The 20887-nt window shown below is 43.1% G+C and overlaps 2 protein-coding genes and 1 long non-coding RNA gene across 5 annotated transcripts in view; 2 read left to right on the top strand and 1 right to left on the bottom strand.

Annotated features, from left to right (window-relative positions):
- The window catches only part of LOC103460740 (low affinity immunoglobulin gamma Fc region receptor II-like), a 121635-nt gene that overhangs the window by 6094 nt on the left and 94654 nt on the right, over nt 1–20887 (top strand). The gene's annotated exons all lie outside the window — the stretch shown is intronic.
- Nucleotides 4513–12313, top strand: LOC145548600 (uncharacterized). Its single transcript, XR_014084612.1, has 3 exons — nt 4513–5922; nt 7057–8150; nt 9829–12313. It is a non-coding gene; the product is annotated as an uncharacterized LOC145548600 (long non-coding RNA).
- On the bottom strand, nt 11915–20838 carry LOC108165996 (butyrophilin-like protein 2). Of its 3 annotated transcripts, XR_014084611.1 has the most exons (7): nt 19907–20838; nt 18918–19259; nt 17801–18130; nt 17217–17543; nt 16500–16826; nt 14804–15936; nt 11915–13823 (listed from the first exon to the last, which is right to left on the bottom strand). XR_014084611.1 is itself a non-coding variant. In XM_081599309.1 (6 exons), the coding sequence occupies exons 2-6, from the start codon at nt 19054–19056 to the stop codon at nt 15872–15874; spliced, it is 1188 nt and encodes a 395-aa protein (XP_081455435.1). In that variant the 5' UTR covers nt 19057–19259; nt 19907–20838; the 3' UTR covers nt 11915–15871. The 3 variants fall into 3 exon arrangements, 2 of the variants coding, with proteins under 2 accessions (XP_081455435.1, XP_081455436.1); XM_081599309.1 differs by having other exon boundaries at nt 11915–15936; XM_081599310.1 differs by having other exon boundaries at nt 11915–15933.

Here is a 20887-nt window from a genome sequence, read left to right as displayed (position 1 = left end):
TGTGGAGGGAGCGCCACCTGGTGGTTCCACCTGGTGGTGGTTCCACCTGGTGGTGGTTCCACCTGGTGGTGGTTCCACCTGGTGGTTCCACCTGGTGGTTCCACCTGGTGGTTCCACCTGGTGGTGGTTCCACCTGGTGGTGGTTCCACCTGGTGGTTCCACCTGGTGGTTCCACCTGGTGGTTCCACCTGGTGGTTCCACCTGGTGGTTCCACCTGGTGGTTCCACCTGGTGGTGGTTCCACCTGGTGGTGGTTCCACCTGGTGGTTCCACCTGGTGGTTCCACCTGGTGGTGGTTCCACCTGGTGGTGGTTCCACCTGGTGGTTCCACCTGGTGGTGGTTCCACCTGGTGGTGCCACCTGGTGGTGGTTCCACCTGCTGGTGGTTCCACCTGGTGGTTCCACCTGGTGGTTCCACCTGGTGGTGGTTCCACCTGGTGGTTCCGCCTGGTGGTTCCACCTGGTGGTGGTTCCACCTGGTGGTTCCACCTGGTGGTTCCACCTGGTGGTTCCACCTGTTACACACACTCACACACACCTGGGGAGAATTTAGAGAACCTGACAGTCATGTTTTTGGGAACAAAGTTCAGTAACAGACTGACGGATGAGACGCCTCTCTGATGTTTCTGTTTCAGAAAGTGAGAAGGTTCTGGGTACCTGAACATATCCTGACTTCTCGGTTCACAGAACCAGTTAACTATTATCCTGAATCAACCGACTCCCTCGGTTAACTCAGTGAACCGACCCTGATCAACAGCAGGACGGTTTGAACTCATCATTTCTCTTGTTGTTGAATCCAGGAAAGAGTCAGAGATGGTGGGTCCTTTTCTAGGGAGCCTGTTGGAGAGTAAATACTCTGCCTCCACCAGCAGAGGGCGATCACACTGCAACTTATGGATAAATACATGCTGGAACTGGTTTGACCTTTTTCACTGGTCAATTTATTCAAGGACATTTCAGCTGGTAAATCAAGGCTCTGACACAACAAGGACATTCTTTGTGCTGAACTTTGATTTAATGCCAACTGGATGCTGTCAGGAATGTCACCCCGTAGAACCTACATTGTTAAAGTACACCAGGGCCGGCCCCAGCCTCCATGGGGCCCAAAGCCAAATGTGGTTTTGGGTCCCTCTAGTTCTGCTAACAATGTGGACTGGCTGCAGTCAGCAGTCCGATCATTAGATCCTTCACACACCTGCTATAAACTTACTGCTGTTTACATTATATACATGTATAATATAGAATATATTTATTGGCCAACTGATTTATCCACCAGATGATTTCTTGGCACCGATTTCCTTAATTTTGGGGGATCGGGGTCAGCCGATACACATGAAGCCCATCTTATCCCCTGATCTTCATCAGCAAAGGTTTCAGCATCATCCTCTTCTGCTCTGCAGTGAGACGTTTGACTGCCAGACCAACCAGGTCTGAACGTTTACTGATAACAATATTCACCTGATGCAACTCAGAGACTTTCATGTTATATTTAGCAACATTTCAGAGAAAAAAATGTATATCAGCCAAAATAAAAATCAGCAGCTCAGGCTTTTTAAATATCGGTAACGAGGGATCGGCCAGAAAACTGCCATCGGTGCAGATATACACACATAATCATGACAATCTCTGATTAAATTAATTTATCTTAACTCCAATAGCTAAAAATGTAATTTATACCAGGTGAGTTTTCTCCCCTGAGAATGTGGACCGGTACCGGTACCGGACTGGTTCTGAGCCTTCAAATGATTCTAACAGAAGTTTCTCATAACTTAGAAAAATAATGTTTGTTTTATCCACAAAATGCTTCTGATCAGCAGCAAACAGCAAATCCCAGCTGCAGCTCAGAGCAGCTCATCCATGACGTAGAAACATTTTTCTAGACGATGTCAGACATGCTCTATAGTTAAGTCTATAGTTAAGTTTATAAAGTAATGATTGTAGTAACTGTTTATTGTTTTGGGTTCTGTCCTTTCTGTAGTTTAATTGTCTTACATAAACATTTAGTTTTAGTTTTCACAGTAACTGAGTCCAGACTGTTTCATCAGAAACTTTTTATTGAGTTAATTTTGGACATAAAAGATAAAATCTTCCTTTCTGCATCGTTCAGCTGTTCAGTGTTTAGTGAAGTCATGTGACCTGAAGCTGGTAAACATGCTGACTCAGAGGAAACCTGTTTTATTTCCAGTTTATAGACTCAGTCATGGATTCATAACAGCATAAAGAAACAGTTCTGATTTTCACTTCAGATGAATCTGATGGAGAATTTATCACCAATAATTTATTCATGTTTGATGAACTAAAGCCGGTTAGACAGGAAATTATAAAACTAAATATTAACTCAGTGATTCACAGGAAAACTAAACATGTTCAGTTTCATCCGGTTCCATAAATCTGACCGTCAGAAACAACCAGGAAACGAACCGAACCTTTTCATTCACATCAGTTTATAATTAAACCCCAACGATCTGTGAACTTCCACATTACCGCCCCCATGTGGTCAAACTGGAACATTGCAGCACTTACATTAATTTGGACTCAAACTATAAACTTTTTAAACTTTCAGCCGTCATCAGTAGCTGCTTATCCTTACAGCTACTGATGCTGGTATCCGATCCGTCAGCCTGACCCGATCCGCTCCGTCTCCTGGAGTAAGAAGTCGAGTTGGATCAAATACGGCCGGGGAAGGACAGAGAAGAACAACACGGTGGTTATTCAGTCTGAAATGGAGCAGATGTTCAGGTCAAGAGGTCCAAATGATTCTGGTTTACACACATCCAGTGTAAACTGAGCCAGAACTGGTATCAAATGAAGTCCAGTAACACCAGTAAGCTTCCCAACACTCACCAGTAAAGCTGAGGCTAAAAACTGAAGCAGAAGTGGAGAAATGTGAGTTTCTGTAACCATGTAGAAGTTCTGGTTCCACAGACGGGCAGAAAATCACTTCCTGTTGGGCTGCGAGCAGAAAGAACCGAGTATCTATCTATCTATCTATCTATCTATCTATCTATCTATCTATCTATCTATCTATCTATCTATCTATCTATCTATCTATCTATCTATCTATCTATCTATCTATCTATCTATCTATCTATCTATCTATCTATCTATCTATCTATCTATCTATCTATCTATCTATCTATCTATCTATCTATCTATCTATCTATCTATCTATCTATCTATCTATCTATCTATCTATCTATCTATCTATCTATCTATCTATCTATCTATCTATCTATCTATCTATCTATCTATCTATCTATCTATCTATCTATCTCCTCTCTCAGGCCTCTGGAGCCAATAAAACCTTTAAAGAGTCAAAACATCCAGAACCAAATTTAATCTCTAGTTATAATTAATCTTAATCCCTGTAGATTCCATAAATAATCCCTAAAAACCTAAAATGAGCTGTAATGATAAAGGATCCACTGACTGAAGAACAGACTCAGACACGTTTCCTTTCAGCAGACATGCCAGAGCAGCAGGTTGAGATAATCTGTAATCTGATGCAGATTACAGATTACAGAAGCTTTTCTAGAAAAACACAGTTCAGATGTTTCCTGCAGCTGATCTCAGACTCTGGTGACGTGAGAAGAACAACGAGAATATTTACTGAATTATAACAATCAGATGATCTGTTGATGTGATTCACATGAAACCAGACATAGAAATATGAAACCAGACATAGAAATATGAAACCAGACATAGAAATATGAAAACAGACATAGAAATATGAAAACAGACATAGAAATATGAAAACAGACATAGAAATATGAAAACAGACATAGAAATATGAAAACAGACATAGAAATATGAAAACAGACATAGAAATATGAAAACAGACATAGATTTATTCACTGTGAGAAAATGTTTGTTCACACAAATATAAAAATAAACTGAACAAAATATAAACTCTCCATGTCAAAAATAAAAGTTTTATGAACATTTGTGTGTGTGTATATATATATATATATATATATATATATATATATATATATATATATATATATATATATATATATATATATATATTGTGGACATTGTGGTGGTGGATAAAGAACAGAGGAAAGCCGTTGTGGTGGATGTAGCAATACCAAGTGATACAACATCAGGAAAAAGGAGAAACTGGAGAAATACCAGGGCCTCAGGGAGGAACTGGAAAAGACCTGGAAGGTGAAGACCACAGTGGTGCCTGTGGTCATCGGGGCCCTCGGGGCAGACAGTCACCCCCAAACTGGAGCAGTGGCTACAACAGATCCCAGGAACAACATCAGACATCTCAGTCCAGAAATGTGCAGTTCTAGGCACAGCCAAGATACTGGAGGAGAACCTGAAGCTCCCAGGCCTCTGGTAGAGGACAGAGCTCAGAGGATGAAACAGACCACCCGCGGAGGGTGAGAAGGGAATTTTTATATATATATATATATATATATATATATATATATATAATGATATAATGATATATATAATGATCCCTATCCGGATCATCATGATCATCCGGACATCGATGATGTCATCGATCATGTGATCTCTGGTTGGAGAGAAGAAGCTTCATGTGAAGCTCCTGCTAACAGGAAGGCTTACAGTTAGCAGTGATGCTAAGTTAGCATAAAACATGTTAGAATAAACTAAATAATGAAACATGAGATCAGATGATGATGATGATGATGATGATGATGATGATGATGATGATGATGATGATGATGATGATGATGGATATCTGCCCAGTCCCAGTGACTCCAGTTCTCCCAGTGACTCTGTCTGGATCAGACTGGAGGGATTCACTGGTTCAGATCCAGTTGGTTCCTCTGAGCTCCAGCTGCAGCTTTATGGATCCTTCATGTTTCACCATCAACCATCAGTGAGTTACAGGCGTCATGTCTGATCAACCAGAGGATCAATAATCGATCAGTAAACCTGCTGCCTGATGGGATCCAGAGACAAACATCATTTATCATCATGAAGCTTTTAGAACATTTAAAATGTTTCAACGTTCCTGAAGTTCAGCAGGATGAAAAGATGACAGGATGAAATTTCTACAGGTGATCCAGGCTCTGCTGCCACCTGGTGGACAAACACTGCAGGTACACATCCCGGAAATCCTTATAAAATAAAAAAATATTCAGCTTTGCTATTTTTCCTCATTTATTTTAGTAAATCATCAACAAGTTTAAATAAAATTAGAAAACCTTTTAGGAAAAAACAACAACTTTCCTCAGAAAGTTCAGCTCTTCATTGTGACGTTGGCCAGTCAGACTGAACCCGGGGTTTCCTGCTCCATTCTCCAGGGGCCGGAGTCCTGCAGCTGTATGACGTCTCTCTGCTTCCGCTGGATCCAGTTTTAACTCACAGCAGCTGGACTGATGGCGGCGGGACAGTGAAGGTCAGAGGACTCTGGAGCTCACAGTTTGAGAGGGATGGACCAGGAGAGCACGGCAGAGGAGGTGTCATGCTGCGTCCTTCTTCTAGAGAGGAAAGATCTGAAGGGAGCTGCAAGGAAGACGTGCTCCCCCTAGTGGACAGATGGAGCAGTGACTGTTTAAAACGTTTGAACAAACTGAGTATTTTTAAATCTCCACTTTGGAAAGATTTAATTTCTCCTCGTTCAGAAACATCAGAACCAATCGGACCAGAACTAATCAGTTAGTTTTCAGTTCAGACAGCAGCAGTGAATCTGGTCTGGACTCTGTGGAGGTTCTGGTTCCAGGAGGTTCTGTAGGCCAGAACCTCTACTCTGTGGTCCAGTTACACTCTTATTCTGGAGAACTGGACCTGGTACTGGAGCTTTAATGCTGCTGTGATAAACATGTCGTCACCTTCGGGGTCAAAGTTCACCAACCAGGATCTGCTGCTTTAAACACTGAACCTCTCCTCCGGTTCTGATGATGAAGAGAAAAACCCAACGACCCGGTCCGGTCCACCTCCGGTACCACCACTCACTCATTAGCTCTAAAGATTATATTCATTAAACACCAAATAGATGCAAATAACGTTTGTAAAATATAAACTAAAACATTTAGATGAGATAAATTAAACTCAGAGTTTTTGAAACAGATGATTGGACCGTTGGTGTGACATCATTCACAGCTTCAGCCAATCAAAAGCTGCAGAAGAAATTTAATTTAGATTCATTCAGAACTTTTAACCTCATTAAATCTAAGATCTAAACCAGGAAATGATTTAAAAACAATCCTGATGTTAAAAATGGAGGAGAATCCGTCTGCAGACAGAGCTGGACCAGAGCAGGAAGGGGTCACTCTGAGGTCACCATGAGGTCACACTGAGGTCACTCTGAGGTCACACTGAGGTCACACTGAGGTCACTCAGAGGTCACTCTATAATGCTCTTTGGTCCGACATAAACACTGCAGGATACTAGTAGCGGCCCAACAGGATGGAGACGTTCATATCAAGACGTCCAGCAGGAGGCGCTGTCTGCTGATGTCCAGCAGGAATCAGAGCAGAGAAGCAGAGCAGCGTGTTGACCAGCAGAGTGTTGACCAGTAGAGTGTTGACCAGCAGAGTGTTGACCAGCAGAGTGTTGACCAGCAGAGTGTTGACCAGTAGAGTGTTGACCAGCAGAGTGTTGACCAGCAGAGTGTTGACCAGTAGAGTGTTGACCAGCAGAGTGTTGACCAGTAGAGTGTTGACCAGTAGAGTGTTGACCAGTAGAGTGTTGACCAGCAGAGTTACACGTTACTAATGTCTCAGAAATAAACTTTTAGTAGAAACCTGAGAGCTGAAGGGTTAAATTCAGAGATGATTAATTATTATTAATAATATTATTTAATAATATTTGTGAAACATTATTCAGGTTCTGAGTTTAAATCTTTTATTTGAAGCTTGTGGTGAATATGATTCATATCTAAAGCTGCAGATCTTTTATTCCCCTCATCCTGAAGGTCATTCAGAGGTCAGAAGAGCCGCAGCACTCGGCTGCATCGGGAGAGATTAGAGCATCATGAGACAGTTTAATGTTTTTATCTGTTATTTTAGAAAGTAAACTAATAAAAGTAATAAAGTCCAACCAGCTGCAGACATTTTCTTCTGTCCGTCTGTAGGACAGAATCATGGAGACGATGGACAGACAGGAGACAGACGAGGACATCCTTCACCAGGAGGAGACAAAATGTCTAAAGGAGCTGGATGCTCACAGAGCGCTGTGTCCAAATGGATTCACAGAAAGTTGAGTGGAAGGAAAAAGTGTGGCTGTAAAAAGGGCCCACTGGAACCTACCTTTTCCATTTTGTTAATGTCGTTGTGTTTTTGTTGAAGTGTTTTTGTATTTGTAATTGTGCTTCGTTAAAGTTGTAGTGCTTTGCACCTCAGGGCCACCGTAGTTTTCTAATATAAAGTTTCTCTTTTAGAAATAAGTGACAAAAATACTGATGTTTTGACAATATGCTAATTTATTGGAACTGTTTACACACTGAGCCTCAGAGCAGAACGAAATAATTTATCACCAGGAAACTAAATGACCCAGAAACACGTTGAATCTTTAAACTGTTTCTGCTGCAGGAGATAAGATGGAGGAGAGGAGAGGAAACCTGGCCTGATGATGATAAACTGAGGCTCCGCCCCCTTTTTGAGCTTAGTGACGTCACAACAGAGATCATCAGTTCAGTCCTGATAGAGAAGTTTTTACATTTACTAGTTTGAAGCAGAAACTTTTCCCTGGATCCTCTAATAACCTGAGTCTCCACTAGAACAGAGCGCAGTGTTCATGTCTGGCCACCAGGTGGCAGCATTGTTCCATGTGAAAACTCCAGCAGCGGGAGGATCCGGTTACATGACGTCACATGTTTACTAGTTTATACTAATGTGAATCTGGATCCCGACAGGAAGCAGAATGTAAATAATAAAGAATCAGCTGAATGTTTATCAGTTTCTAGAATCCAGTTTAAAGTTTCTGACTTCCTGTTTGCTTCAGGCTCCAGTTTCTGGTCTAAACTGGTTCCAGTGACGTCAGCATGAACAGATTCCAGTTTGATGTTTTTCTGCTTTCAGGATCAAAAGCTGCAGATTCAACCTGATGAGTTTCAACAGATCAGATGAAGAAAACATCAGAAATAAACTCAGCCACACCTCATGAGATCAGTTTCACTTCTACTGAAGTCACGTGATTTACAAGAACAGCAGAACCCAGACATGCGCAGTGAGCTCCTCACAGATCTGGCCGCTGTCCGTCTTTATGTCCTAATTAAAGTCTGAAGATCTCTGGTGGATTTTAACGGAGCTTCATGTTGGATCAGATTCCAGTTTGTTGCTCGATGCAGATGTTGTTCTCTGTGTTGCTATGGAAACCAGAATCTGATGTTCATAGTTTTACTGTGACGTCATGGTTGTTTTCGCTGACCCTCTTCTCAGCTCCGACAGGGCGAGTCTCTGTATGGCAAACCGTTTTAGTATAAAATCTGTTTCCTCTGACTGCTGGATCTAAACCCGGATATGCTGCCTTGCAGCCTTGCTGCCTTGCAGCCTTGCTGCCTTGCTGCCTTGCTGCCTTGCAGCCTTGCTGCCTTGCTGCCTTGCAGCCTTGCTGCCTTGCAGCCTTGCTGCCTTGCAGCCTTGCTGCCTTGCTGCCTTGCAGCCTTGCTGCCTTGCTGCCTTGCTGCCTTGCTGCCTTGCTGCCTTGCAGCCTTGCTGCCTTGCTGCCTTGCAGCCTTGCTGCCTTGCAGCCTTGCTGCCTTGCTGCCTTGCAGCCTTGCTGCCTTGCTGCCTTGCTGCCTTGCAGCCTTGCTGCCTTGCTGCAGCCTTGCTGCCTTGCTGCCTTGCAGCCTTGCTGCCTTGCAGCCTTGCTGCCTTGCTGCCTTGCAGCCTTGCTGCCTTGCTGCCTCACTGCAGGAGGAACCGGCAGCTTTAACTTATCGGCTCTGTTTTCTACTTCACTCTTGTTTCTACTGACAGGTTTTATCTTAGAAACTAAGATGGAATAAAGTTATATTAAGTGATAGGATGGGATTAAATCTCTCTTTTTTCATTTTACACCTTAAAAACAAACATTTTGTAACATTTTCTACATAACCTGTGGTGATTGTGTTTACTCCTGTTTTCATAGACGACTATTTTAATAAAGCCTGGAGGTAAACAAATCTAAACATTTTCAGGTTTTACATTATGATCTGACAACTTCTGGTAGATTATGTTTAGTGGAGTCAAATTACTACATTTTCTTACAGTAGAATATAAGAGGTAAAAAAGTGTTTAGTTGGTAAAACCCATACTTTGTGTGAGCCGTCCTGCAGATAACGGCTCCACTTCTCACAGAGGATCCGGTCTAAACCGGCTGAAACTGAACTGAGCAGCAGGAAAGTAACGGTCCGACCAGCTGCTCTGCTGTTAGAAACAACACCAGGAAGTTAAACGGACCTGATTTTAGCTGGAAAACATCATTTATCAACTCAGTTTGAATGATTCAGGCTCACATAGAGAGGAACAAACTGCCAGAGACTCAGAACTGATCAGAACTGATCCAGAGAATCAGGTGGGTGGGGAGGCGAACCGCATGCGACTCTTTGATACCAACATTTCCCACACTCATTGAAGGCAGCACTGACAAAGCAGCGTAAGGTGCAGCAGGATGTGAAATTTTGTTAATCTAGTGCTGCTGGTCTGCAAGGTCAAGGGTCAAGTACAGCCTGACGTCACAACATGAAGATCTGGTTCATTCAAACACAAAATTATTTTTGTTTCATTGTTGATAGTTTGGATTAAGAGTTTAGATTTTTATCGCCAAGCGCTGATTCAGTTATAAACAAAGTAAATTAATGTTGTTATTTTAAATGTTCAGAGTCTCACTTTGACCTCTGACCTCTGTGTTTCCTCTCCTCCAGCTCAGGTCATCTGAAGTCAGTCTGTCATGTGTAGCTGAGGATGAACCAGAACCGACCCGGTTCTTCTCTGCAGGAACTGTAACCCGGTTCAGCCGTAACCGGCTGCAGGATGAGACCAGCGACACGAGAACGTGTTGATTTGTTCCGATGATAAATGATCACAGGCAGAGATCCAAACTGAATTTATCCTCTGATCACTGAAAAATTTAAATGTTCTTCTAATTCTTCTAAATGTTTTCAAAGCTGTTTTTTCTCCTCTGATTTTTGTATGAAACTCTTTGTGTCGCCTGATTCATAGATGATGCTTCGAGATGAAGGTGCTTTTTCTAAAATATAAGTAAGTAAAGTTTATTTGTAAAGCGTTTTGTATATAAAAATCAACCTTAAGAACTCTACAAAACACAAAACCACCAGAAGAAACACAAAAATAAAGAGATCAAATCCTGGGAACATAAAAATGTTTTTAGATGCTTTTTAAAAACCTCCAGTCAGCAAAACGGAGCTGCAGGGGCAAAATGTTCCTCAGCCTCCAGCCACTGAATGTTTGTCTTTTCAATCATAATGTTCATGATGGATGTTTATTGTTACTAAAGTTTAAATTAATATAAAGTTTTTCTTCACTCAATCAGCTCATTTAGCTGTAATTATTTCCTGCTCAGCTCTGTAAAGCTACAGGATGTTTATTGTGTCGCACTGTTTGCAGCTGGATGGAAACAGAGGAAATGAAGATTGGTTCCTACAGAACAGAGTAAAACGTCTCATTTGGTGTCGGAGCTTAAATTTGGTCCTGATTTTGGAACCTTGTGCAGAAATGAAACAAACAAAACTCACAGTTAAGCTCTCATCCAGAGCTTTGTGAAAGTTTTCACCCCTTGAACTTTTCAACCTTTTGTCGTTTTTCAGGCTTCAAACTTAAAGATCCAAAACTTTTTATTATTTTGTGAAGAATCAACAACAAGTGGGACACAATCGTGAGGTGGAACGAAATTTATTGGATATTTTAAACTTTTTTAACAAATAAAAAACTGCAAAGAGTGATGTGCAATATTACTGTTAATACTCTGTAGCGCCACCTTGAGCTGCGATTACAGCTGCAAGTCTCTTGGTTTTGTCTCTATAGTTTTGCACATGGAGACTGAAATTCTTCCCCATTCTTCCTTAAAACACCTGGAGCTCAGTGAGGCTGGAAGGAGACGCTGGTGAACAGCAGTTCTCAGCTCTTTCCACAGATTCAGGTCTGGACTTTGACTAGGCCACTCTAACACCTGGATACGTTTATTTGTGAACCGTTCCATTGTAGATTGTTCCGGTTACATGACGTCACATGTTTACTAGTTTATAATAATGTGAATCTGGATCCCGACAGGAAGCAGAATGTAAATAATAAAGAATCAGCTGAATGTTTATCAGTTTCTAGAATCAGATTTTTTTTTTGTTTAATTAAAATAAATCTCTCAGATTCATTCAGCCTTAAAACCTGAGTTCAGTTCATAAAAAGCTCAAATGTTCAGAAGTAGAAAAGTTCATCAGATGGAATTAAATGATCAGCGGTTTTGAACTTCCTGAGTTTTATTTTCCATCAAACGTAAGAATTAAAATCAACATTTGACCTTCATCCCTGCTGAGACGATGAAGACGATGATGCAGAGCAGTGATGAAGATCTGCTGAGGACACATCAGACCTGAAGACATGTTGTCCTCCTCTGTCCTGCTGGATGGACACTGTCCTTCATTCAGACCAACATGAACTCTGACCTTCTCCGGGTCAGAAGGTCAAACTGATGAAACTGTTGAAACGTCTGCAAACGATCCTGGTTCAGGTTTATGACTTTAATGTGAAGGACAATTTAAAGGAATCAGTGAAAAATTCACAACAAAATCAGTTTATTGGATAAATTATGACCAAATGAAGAACAGAATCAGTTTTATGATGTTTGTGTGAAATCAGAGATCAACAGGACCGACAGTCAAATGTTAGAGTTTGAAGTTTTACTCTGCAAAATGTGGTGAAAATGATTGAAGAGAGAATCACAACAACATGATCCTGGAAAAACAACATGAAATGAAGTAAAACACAAAACAGATGGACGTTTTCTGAACTATTTATTATCACACATTTAATTGTTAGTCAGCACATCTTGGCATTTTAGCAGACATGATTATCAAAACTCAGCAAAAATAAATACAATAAATTCACCCAGAAATGAGATTAAAAACTAAAACTGTCATTTACAGAGAAAGACTGAAAAAAGTAGGACTGGGTGATAAATTGTTCTGTTAATGAGGATTACATTTGTGGAAAATCTGGATGTTTTCCCATCACTGCACCGTTTTGGTTTCTGTAGTTCAGAGTGAAGTCGGTTCAATCAGAACCAGAACCAGAACCAGAATGTTTTCGTATCTAGTGGGACGTTGAATTCAGGTCAAGTCCCTGAAGGGATGGTTGAAATAAATAAGTAAATAAAACAAAGTTTTTGAAAAACAATTTCTTTTTTTTTATAAAAGGGAGATAAAAAATCTACTAAAGTCTGGAATTTGATTTGTTCTTTTATCAGGAAAATCAGATGTTATTTTAAGTCACATCATAGAAAACACATCAAATTAATATAAAAACTGTTTAGTCATGAATTCCTGCAACAGATATTTTTATTTAAATAAATATTGTTTAACCTTCAGTACCAATCAGTTCATCTGTCATTAGAGATCAGCTGATTGAAAATGAGGATGGATCAATAATTCAAATGATTGTCAAGGTGATTCTGCAGATTCAGGAAACATCCAGTAAATGGAGTCAAATCAAAAATAAAACTTTCTTCATCCTGAATGTTCAGAGAAAAGAGAAAAACAGGATCAGCAGAAACAAACATCCAGATTAACTCAGAAACCAGACGGATTCATTTCAGCCTCAAAGCGCCGAAAACATTCACAAGACATGAAAATATTCAAAAACATGAGCAAAAATGATGATTATAGATATACAAGCACAGAATATGAACACTGTATTTGGTAACATAGAAACTGAGTCCAGAGCCTCAGTAACTAAATATGGAATAATTCTGTTAGTGACCAAATTATTTAATGACCTTTTGGTAATAAGTCAGATCAAAGGTTTTAAAGGTTTTAAATTCAAAGTTATGTTTTTTAAAACATTAACATAAATGCAACATACAACAAATTAGGATGCAACGATTCCTCGAATGATCCCAGAACCTCGATTATTAAAATTCCTCGAGGAAAATTGACCCGACTTGAAGCTTCGTTAAATTGTTTATATTATTTATCACATGGTGTTTCGCCCAGGTCATCATTTGTGGTGGGCAGCCTCTCACTTCCACCTGTTGCTAAGCGCTAACAGCAAGACGCTGAAGTTTAAAGGGTTTCATCTGCTTTTCTCCTCCCAGAAACCGTTTCAGAGCAAAAGGCAAGAAGGTGAGAGAGAGAGAGGATTACTTGATTAATGGTAAAAATAATCTATAGAGAACCAGATTACTGAAATATTATTTTTCCTGAAATGAATAAAATGAGACATAAAAGATATAAAAGATATATAAAATATACTGAACCAAAGTATAAATATGTATTGTTGCCATGTGGAGTTAATGACTGTAAATGAGCTGCTGCTGATATTTTGTAATGTTTCTCTATGATTTTAGTCCAGCCTGCTGTCAGTCAGCATCAACACTCAGTGAGTTTTTACCCAGTGCATTGTGGGACATGTCCACTGGGTGACCAGACACACTGAGCAGCAGCTGGACAGTAAAAGGCCCCAAAGTGTCACATTATGTCACGAAGCCTCAGATGTTGGATGGAGGGACGTCCAGCAGCAGCTGATCGGCTCAGTGACGGATATCAGACCACCGGACCGACCACTGCAGATCCTCCTCATCGTCCATCTGAGGACCGGCTCAGACCGGCGGCACACAGCTGATCAGTCAGAACAACGTCAGACCTCAGACTGTAAAGCTACGGGAAGCCAACAGGGTCAGAATCAGATCCTCATCCTGACCCCATCATGGCTGTTAATCTGCTGCAAACAGCTGAACCACGATGTCACCAATACTGATATGAAGATCAGGAATTACTGGAAATATACTTTGACTTTCTCTGTATAGTGTGTGTTTATATATATATACACAAAAGTTCATAAAACTTTTATATTTGACATGGAGAGTTTATATTTTTGTTCAGTCAGAACATATTTAGTGAGCATAAATCTGTAATCAAGTTATAATTCTGTATTTTATGCAAAGTAAAAGTTCCTGGCTTTAGTACCTTCACTTTATATTCAAATTATGTTTAAAGTAAAAATGTGAAATAAAGAAGCTTCTATGATTTGTATTGAAAGCACATTAATAAGGCTGGATTCATATAGCAATAGAAACCAAATGGACAGTTTAGATCAGCGGTTCTTAACCTTTTTGGAGGAACCGAACCCCCCAGTTGCATATGCGCATTCACTGAACCCTTTCAGGTTTTCTCTGGTCAGAAGTGGGTGAACTGATTTATCAGCCAGTTGTTTTATTGGCTCTGATTTCTTTAACTTTGGAATATTGGTGATCAGCCGATATTTACAGATGAAGCCGATCTGATCTTCCTCAGTGAAGGTTTATAAATCTGTTCTCTTCTGCCCTGCAGAGACATGTGACTGACAGACCGGCCCACCAGGTCAGGTCCGTCTAGTCCAGGCCTGCAGGGCCTCCTGTAACTTTTAGATGCGTCTCTACTTCAGCTCACCTGAGTCAAGTAATGAGGTCGTTAGCAGGACTCTGGAGAACCTGCCTGACCTGAGGAGGTGATTCAGCTGTTGGATTAAAGTGTGTTGGACCAGGGAGACGTAAAGAGTAGCAGGACACCGGACCTCCAGGACCAGGACTGCCCAGCCCTGGTCTAGCCCCTTTCGCGCTGCACAGCTGGACCCGGGCCGACCGTTTTTGCATTAGCACTTCCAGCCCGGTACCGCCCGGCTCCCTGGAACCCAGAGAGCTGTGGTTCCAATTGGGCCGGCCAGACAGGGCCGGTTTGGAGTTAGCTGTTGATTGGTTCATTGGCTGTGGGGGCGGGACAAAGACCAGATCTCTGGGTCAGAGGAGAACTGGACTTTCTCCATGGCTGTCATTTCAATATGCTGCATCAATAAATTTCCGTCATAATCTGTTCTTACTCTACACTGGGAATAGATTTGCCTCTTCAGCCAAAGATTTAATGGAAAATGTAAATAACATTTCTCTAATGAACCGATCAGAAGTCGTTCAGGATGTAAACCAAGTTATTTCTGCCTCTGGCGGGAAATCCCGCGTGCCAGCAGCAGTTCAGCTGGCCGAGTCCATCTCACAGACGACATTCAGATGAGAATTATTTTTGGTTAAATGTGAAGGTCAATGTTTCCCTTCCTCGCTCATGAGCGCAAACAGAAACAGCAGGACGGGACCCAAGAAGAAAACTGTTCTGCAGTCGCTGGGGAGATCGCCTCGGTAGCCTTAGCAACGGGTCGATTTACGTGACGTATCCTGATGAACGCAAAACGACCAGGGCCATGGCACCAATGGGACCGGGTCAAACCGAGCCGGGCCGAACCGAGCCAGACCCTACAGTGTGAAAAGGGCAATTCTCTCCCCATATGTAGCAACATTTCTGATAAAAAAAAATGGTATTGGCCAAAATTGGAACCAGCAGGTCAGATTTTTAAAGATCTGTAATCGATTGGTGTAGGAGCCACAGTTAAAGATCCAGATTCTGGACTGGAAGCAAAAGGTTCAGAGATTTGGGGGAGGATGATGGTGGTTCTGGTCAGACTGGACTCTTCTCCTCCCTGATGGATCCAAACCAGTTCCAGTTCCAGTCATGAACTGGTTCCTCAGGCAGCAGAAATGATTCAGTTCCTTCAGATCTTCATTCTGTCATCAATAATCAATAGTGATCAATAAGAGGCTGCAGACTGGACCAGAGGACCAGGAAGTGTCTCTGTTGGTCCATCAGAACCTTCACTGAGATCGGCTCTGATCCAAAGTCTGACTGGATCAATGATCAGAGATGATCAACCTGATCAGACTAATTGATCAGCCAGCAGTGGCTCCATGATGTCCTCTGGTTGGACCTGGACTGTCCCTGCTGAGGAGACAGAGGACAGTTAGAGAGACAATCTATCAGCATCAGATGTTGGTAACGACCTGAACTCATCAAGTCAGAGGATCCAAAGCTCTTCACTCTACATTCACTCATTCACTCTACATTCACTCATTCACTCTACATTCACTCATTCACTCTACATTCACTCATTCACCCAGTGATCCACATGGTGAACGTCCTCAGTGAGGTGGAGGATTCATTTATTCTCTCTGGTGGAGAAAGATGGAGGAGGAACTTCCTCTGATCCTGAATGCAGCTCTGATGTTTCTCTCTCTACCTTCCTGGTTGTCCTTCCAGCTGCTCTCTCTCGTCTTTTTACCGTTTTCTTTCCTCTGCTTCATCTCTTCCTGCTATCAGAACCAGAACTGATCCAGTTGGTTCTTCTGGTAGAACCAACCAGAACTGACCTGGACCTCTTCCTCCTGCTCTGCTTCCTCATCTTCATCACTCAGTACAAAAGTTGACCTTTGACCTTCTAATCAGTCAATCATCACTATTAATCAAAATCAATCAGCTGATTGGAAAAATACATTTAAACCACTGACCTTTGACCTTTAGCTGAACTTGTTTCACCATCAGGACGTCTCCGTCTCTGGAGACTCTGCAGGTGTAGATCCCTCTGTCTCCATCAGTGGGTCGTCTCAGAGTCAGACTGAGGTCTTTAGTCTTCAGCAGGTTTTCATCCATCTTGGTTCTGGTTCTGTAGAACTCGTCCTGATCTCCAGGCTGATCAGAACCGTTCTGATACACATGGACCTTCCTGTTGTCTCTGTCCCTCCACTCCACTCTAACGTCTCCATCCAGATCCTCTGTGGTTCTGCAGGGCAGCAGGACAGACTCCACCCCTGGTTCTACCTCCACCTGCTCTTTGACTGAGAGACAACAGAGGACAAGATGAGTTGGACAGACAGCAGCAGCTCTGAGGACATGTCCTCTGACTGGATGAAGGTCCAACATGTTGGACTGGTTCCATCTGAAATGTGTCCCATGTCTCCACTGAACAGAGACACTGTTGTCTCTGCTGTGTCCAACCAGCAGCAGGTGGACAGAATGTCCTCAGTGAGGACAGCAGGAAGCTGCAGACTGTCCCCAGCAGCTGTTGGACTCTGTGTCCCCGTCTGTCCTGGACCTCTTCCTCCTGCTCTGCTTCCTCATCTTCATCACTCATTATATCACATTGACCTTTGACCTTCTAATCAGCCAATCATCACTATTGATCAGAACCAGTCAGCTGATTGGAAAAATACATCTAAACCACTGACCTTTGACCCGGAGCTGAACTTGTTTCTCCATCAGGGTGATTCTTGCACTGTCGTAGACTCTACAGGTGAATCTCCCACTGTCTCCATCAGTCGGCCATGACAGAGTCAGACTGAGGTTTTTAGTCTCCTGCAGGTTTTCATCCATCCTGGTTCTGGTTCTGTAGAGCGGGTCCTGTTTTGCAGGCCGATAAGAACCGTCCTGATACATATGGACCGTCCTGTATCTGCTGTCCATCCACTCCACTCTAACGTCTCCACCCAGATCCTCTGTGGTTCTGCAGGGCAGCAGGACAGACTCCACCCCTGATTCCACAGTCAGCTGTGGGACTGAGAGACAACAGAGGACAAGATGAGTTGGACAGACAGCAGCAGCTCTGAGGACATGTCCTCTGACTGGATGAAGGTCCAACATGTTGGACTCTGTGTCCCCGTCTGTCCTGGACCTCTTCCTCCTGCTCTGCTTCCTCATCTTCATCACTCATGACATCACACTGACCTTTGACCTTCCGATCAGCCAATCATCACTATTGATCAGAACCAATCAGCTGATTGGAAAAAAATGACATCACATTTAAACCACTGACCTTTGACCTGGAGATCAACTTGTTTCTCCATCAGGACGTCTCCGTCTCTGTTGAAGACTCTGCAGCTGTAGGTCCCTCTGTCTCTCACTTCGGGCCATTGCAGAGTCAGACTGAGGTCTTTAGTCTTCAGCAGGTTTTTAGCCATGCTGGTTCTGGTTTTGCACAACTGGTCCCGTTCTCCAGGATGATCAGAACCGTTCTCATACACATGGACCACATCATCATATCTCTCGTCCCTCCACTCCACTCTAACGTCTCCATCCAGATCCTCTGTGGTTCTGCAGGGCAGCAGGACAGACTCCTCCCCTGATTCCACCTTCACCTGATCGACTGAGAGACAACAGAGGACAAGATGAGTTGGACAGACAGCAGCAGCTCTGAGGACATGTCCTCTGACTGGACTGGTTCCATCTGAAATGTGTCCCATGTCTCCACTGAACAGAGACACTGTTGTCTCTGCTGTGTCCAACCAGCAGCAGGTGGACAGAATGTCCTCAGTGAGGACAGCAGAAAGCTGAGGACAGCAGCTGTTGGACTCTGTGTCTCCAGTTGGACTCAGACTGGCAGAAAGACGAGGACACGTCTCCATGGAGACCAGCAGAGGACAGGCTGCTCTGTCTCTTCAGTGTGGACCAATCAGAGGACAGGAAGCAGAACTTCAGGACTTCCTGTCCTCTGTTGGAGACAGAAGGTCCAGTTGGACTGAGGCCGGTTCTGTCAGGGTTCTGGTTCTGTCCTACATCAGGACGTCCTTCAGTCCACATGGACATGAAGCTCTGAGTTCTGGACGGGTTGATGGAGCTACTGGACCAGGCTGGTTCTGGAGCCAACAGAACCTGGAGGTTCTGGAGCTGAGCAGAGATCCAGAACAATCCAGAACCAGCTGGAAGTTCTGGACCTCTGAGGCCCAGTTCTGATTGGTTCTGGAAGGATTCAGGGTTCTGATGAAGGTCAGAGGTTAAATGGTTCAGAACCAGAACCAGCTACATGTCAATATTAACTCATCAATGAGACACAACCAGAACTAGAACCGATCCAGTTCAGAGAAAAGATGGAACTGGTTCTGACCCAAATAGTTCCTCTGGTTGACCTCTAAACATAAATTTAAACCACTGACCTTTGACCTTTAGCCAGACTTGCTTCTCCATCAGGACGTGTTTGTCTTTGTTGGAGACGCTGCAGGTGAAGGTCCCTCCGTCTTCATATGTGGGTCGTCTCAGAGTCAGACTGAGGTCTCCATTCTTCAACAGGTTCATCTTGGTTCTGGTTCTGTAGATCTCGTCCTGTTCTCCAAGCTGATCAGAACCGTTCTGATACACATGGACCTTCCTGTTGTCTCCATCCTTCCACTCCACTTTAGCCACAGACCGTCTGTATTTACAGACCCACAGGCAGCGTGGGACTTTAAATGGCAGCAGGACAGACTCCACCCCTGGTTCCACTTTCACCTGTTTTGGGACTGAGAGACAACAGAGGACAAGATGAGTTGGACAGACAGCAGCAGATGGTCTCATGACCGTCTCCTCCCTGTCCCTGTGTCTCCTGGAGGACTCTCTGAGGACAGAGACATGTGTCCATGTCCCCTGATCTGGTGATGAAGTGGAACCAGCTGCTGCCTGGCAGCAACCCACCAAGCTCTGCTCCATCCTCACCGACTCTTTAGGTTCTGTTTGTCCTCAAGAGAGACAGGAAGCTGCTGACCCACAATGCACCAGGAGCTGCTGACCCACAATGCACTGGGAGCTGCTGACCCACAATGCACCAGGAGCTGCTGACCCACAATGCACTGGGAGCTGCTGACCCACAATGCACTGGGAGCTGCTGACCCACAATGCACCAGGAGCTGCTGACCCACAATGCACTGGGAGCTACTGACCCACAATGCACCAGGAGCTGATGACCCACAATGCACCAGGAGCTGCTGACCCACAATGCACCAGGAGCTGCTGACCCACAATGCACTGGGAGCTACTGACCCACAATGCACCGGGAGCTGATGACCCACAATGCACCAGGAGCTGATGACCCACAATGCACCAGCCCTGCGCTGGAGGAGAACAGACCCTGACCAAAGGCATTATGGGTAATGCAGCTCTAGAGACTCACCTGGTTTCCAGCGGCGCCAGAAATAAACAGAAACTCCAGCAGCAGCCAGAGCCAGAACCAGTAGACCCGGTAGAACCAGTAGAACTTTGGCCCAGACTGGAAACGGTTCTGTGGAGACGAATGAAGATGGATGAGTTTTAATAACAGAATATTTTAATAATCAGATGATTTTTCCATTAAATCTGATTTAACAGACAGGAAACCTGGTTGGTTCAGAGTTTGACTAGAAGAGATCTGATTGGTGGAGCTGGTTGCCCTGGTAACCAGAACATGATCTGGATCAGCCCATCCTGATTCTGATTGGTTGATATTGATAGAAAGTCAGGATGAGGAGCTGATAGAACCAGAACCGGTTCTGGATCAACTTGATCTTTATGGATCAGAACCTTCAAAACTCTCCTGGTTCTGGTCTAAATCTGTTGGTTGGAGCTGATATTATGGGATGTTTCCATGGTAATTTCAATGATTAACAAAGAGCTGATGACCCATAAAATGCACTGAATCCGACTGAGCCTCAGTTCTGGTTCCACAGTAATAATCATTATAATCAATTAGAGTGTTTAAACTGTGACCTCATGGTGGCGCCGCTGAGCCTCAGTGCCACAGAGTCGTCCTCTGGCCAATACTGGGTCCAGAACAGTCAAATCAGTGCTTTATTGCTTAAAAAAACTGACAAATGTTAATTTTATTATTTTCTCCTCAACAGCATCAAACAATAATAAATTCAGGAATCTGGTGAGATGGACTTTAGTGTAAATCTCATTTCTTTAACCTGAAGAATCTCGTTTCAAACTGAAGGTTTTAAAAAGCAGCTTTTATGTTTGTGGCACCGTGGATGTTGTGTCATGCAGAAAAATTAATAGATTTAAATAATTTTTATTGTTTCACATTGTACTACAAAATGTTATGACATTTGAAGGTTCAGATTCAGCTCTGAATGAGGTTTAGTCACATGATCAGGATGATCCAGGTTTCAGTGTG

This window comes from Poecilia reticulata, chromosome 18 (genome assembly GCF_904066995.2).
Source record: "Poecilia reticulata chromosome 18, P_reticulata-male-v2, whole genome shotgun sequence".
Taxonomy (NCBI): Eukaryota; Metazoa; Chordata; class Actinopteri; order Cyprinodontiformes; family Poeciliidae; genus Poecilia; species Poecilia reticulata.
The sequence above is the reverse complement of the archived record's forward strand: the minus strand, read 5'-3'. Positions and strand labels throughout refer to the sequence as shown.

Coding starts and splice junctions, on each gene's coding strand:
- LOC108165996 (XM_081599309.1), bottom strand. CDS start 19,056: ATGAACCTGTTGAAGAATGGAGACCTCAGTCTGACTCTGAGACGACCC. Junction 17,544..17,800: donor AGTTGATCTCCAGGTCAAAG/GTCAGTGGTTTA, acceptor GTTGTCTCTCAG/TCCCACAGCTGACTGTGGAA. Junction 15,937..16,499: donor AGTTCAGCTAAAGGTCAAAG/GTCAGTGGTTTA, acceptor CTGTCTCCTCAG/CAGGGACAGTCCAGGTCCAA.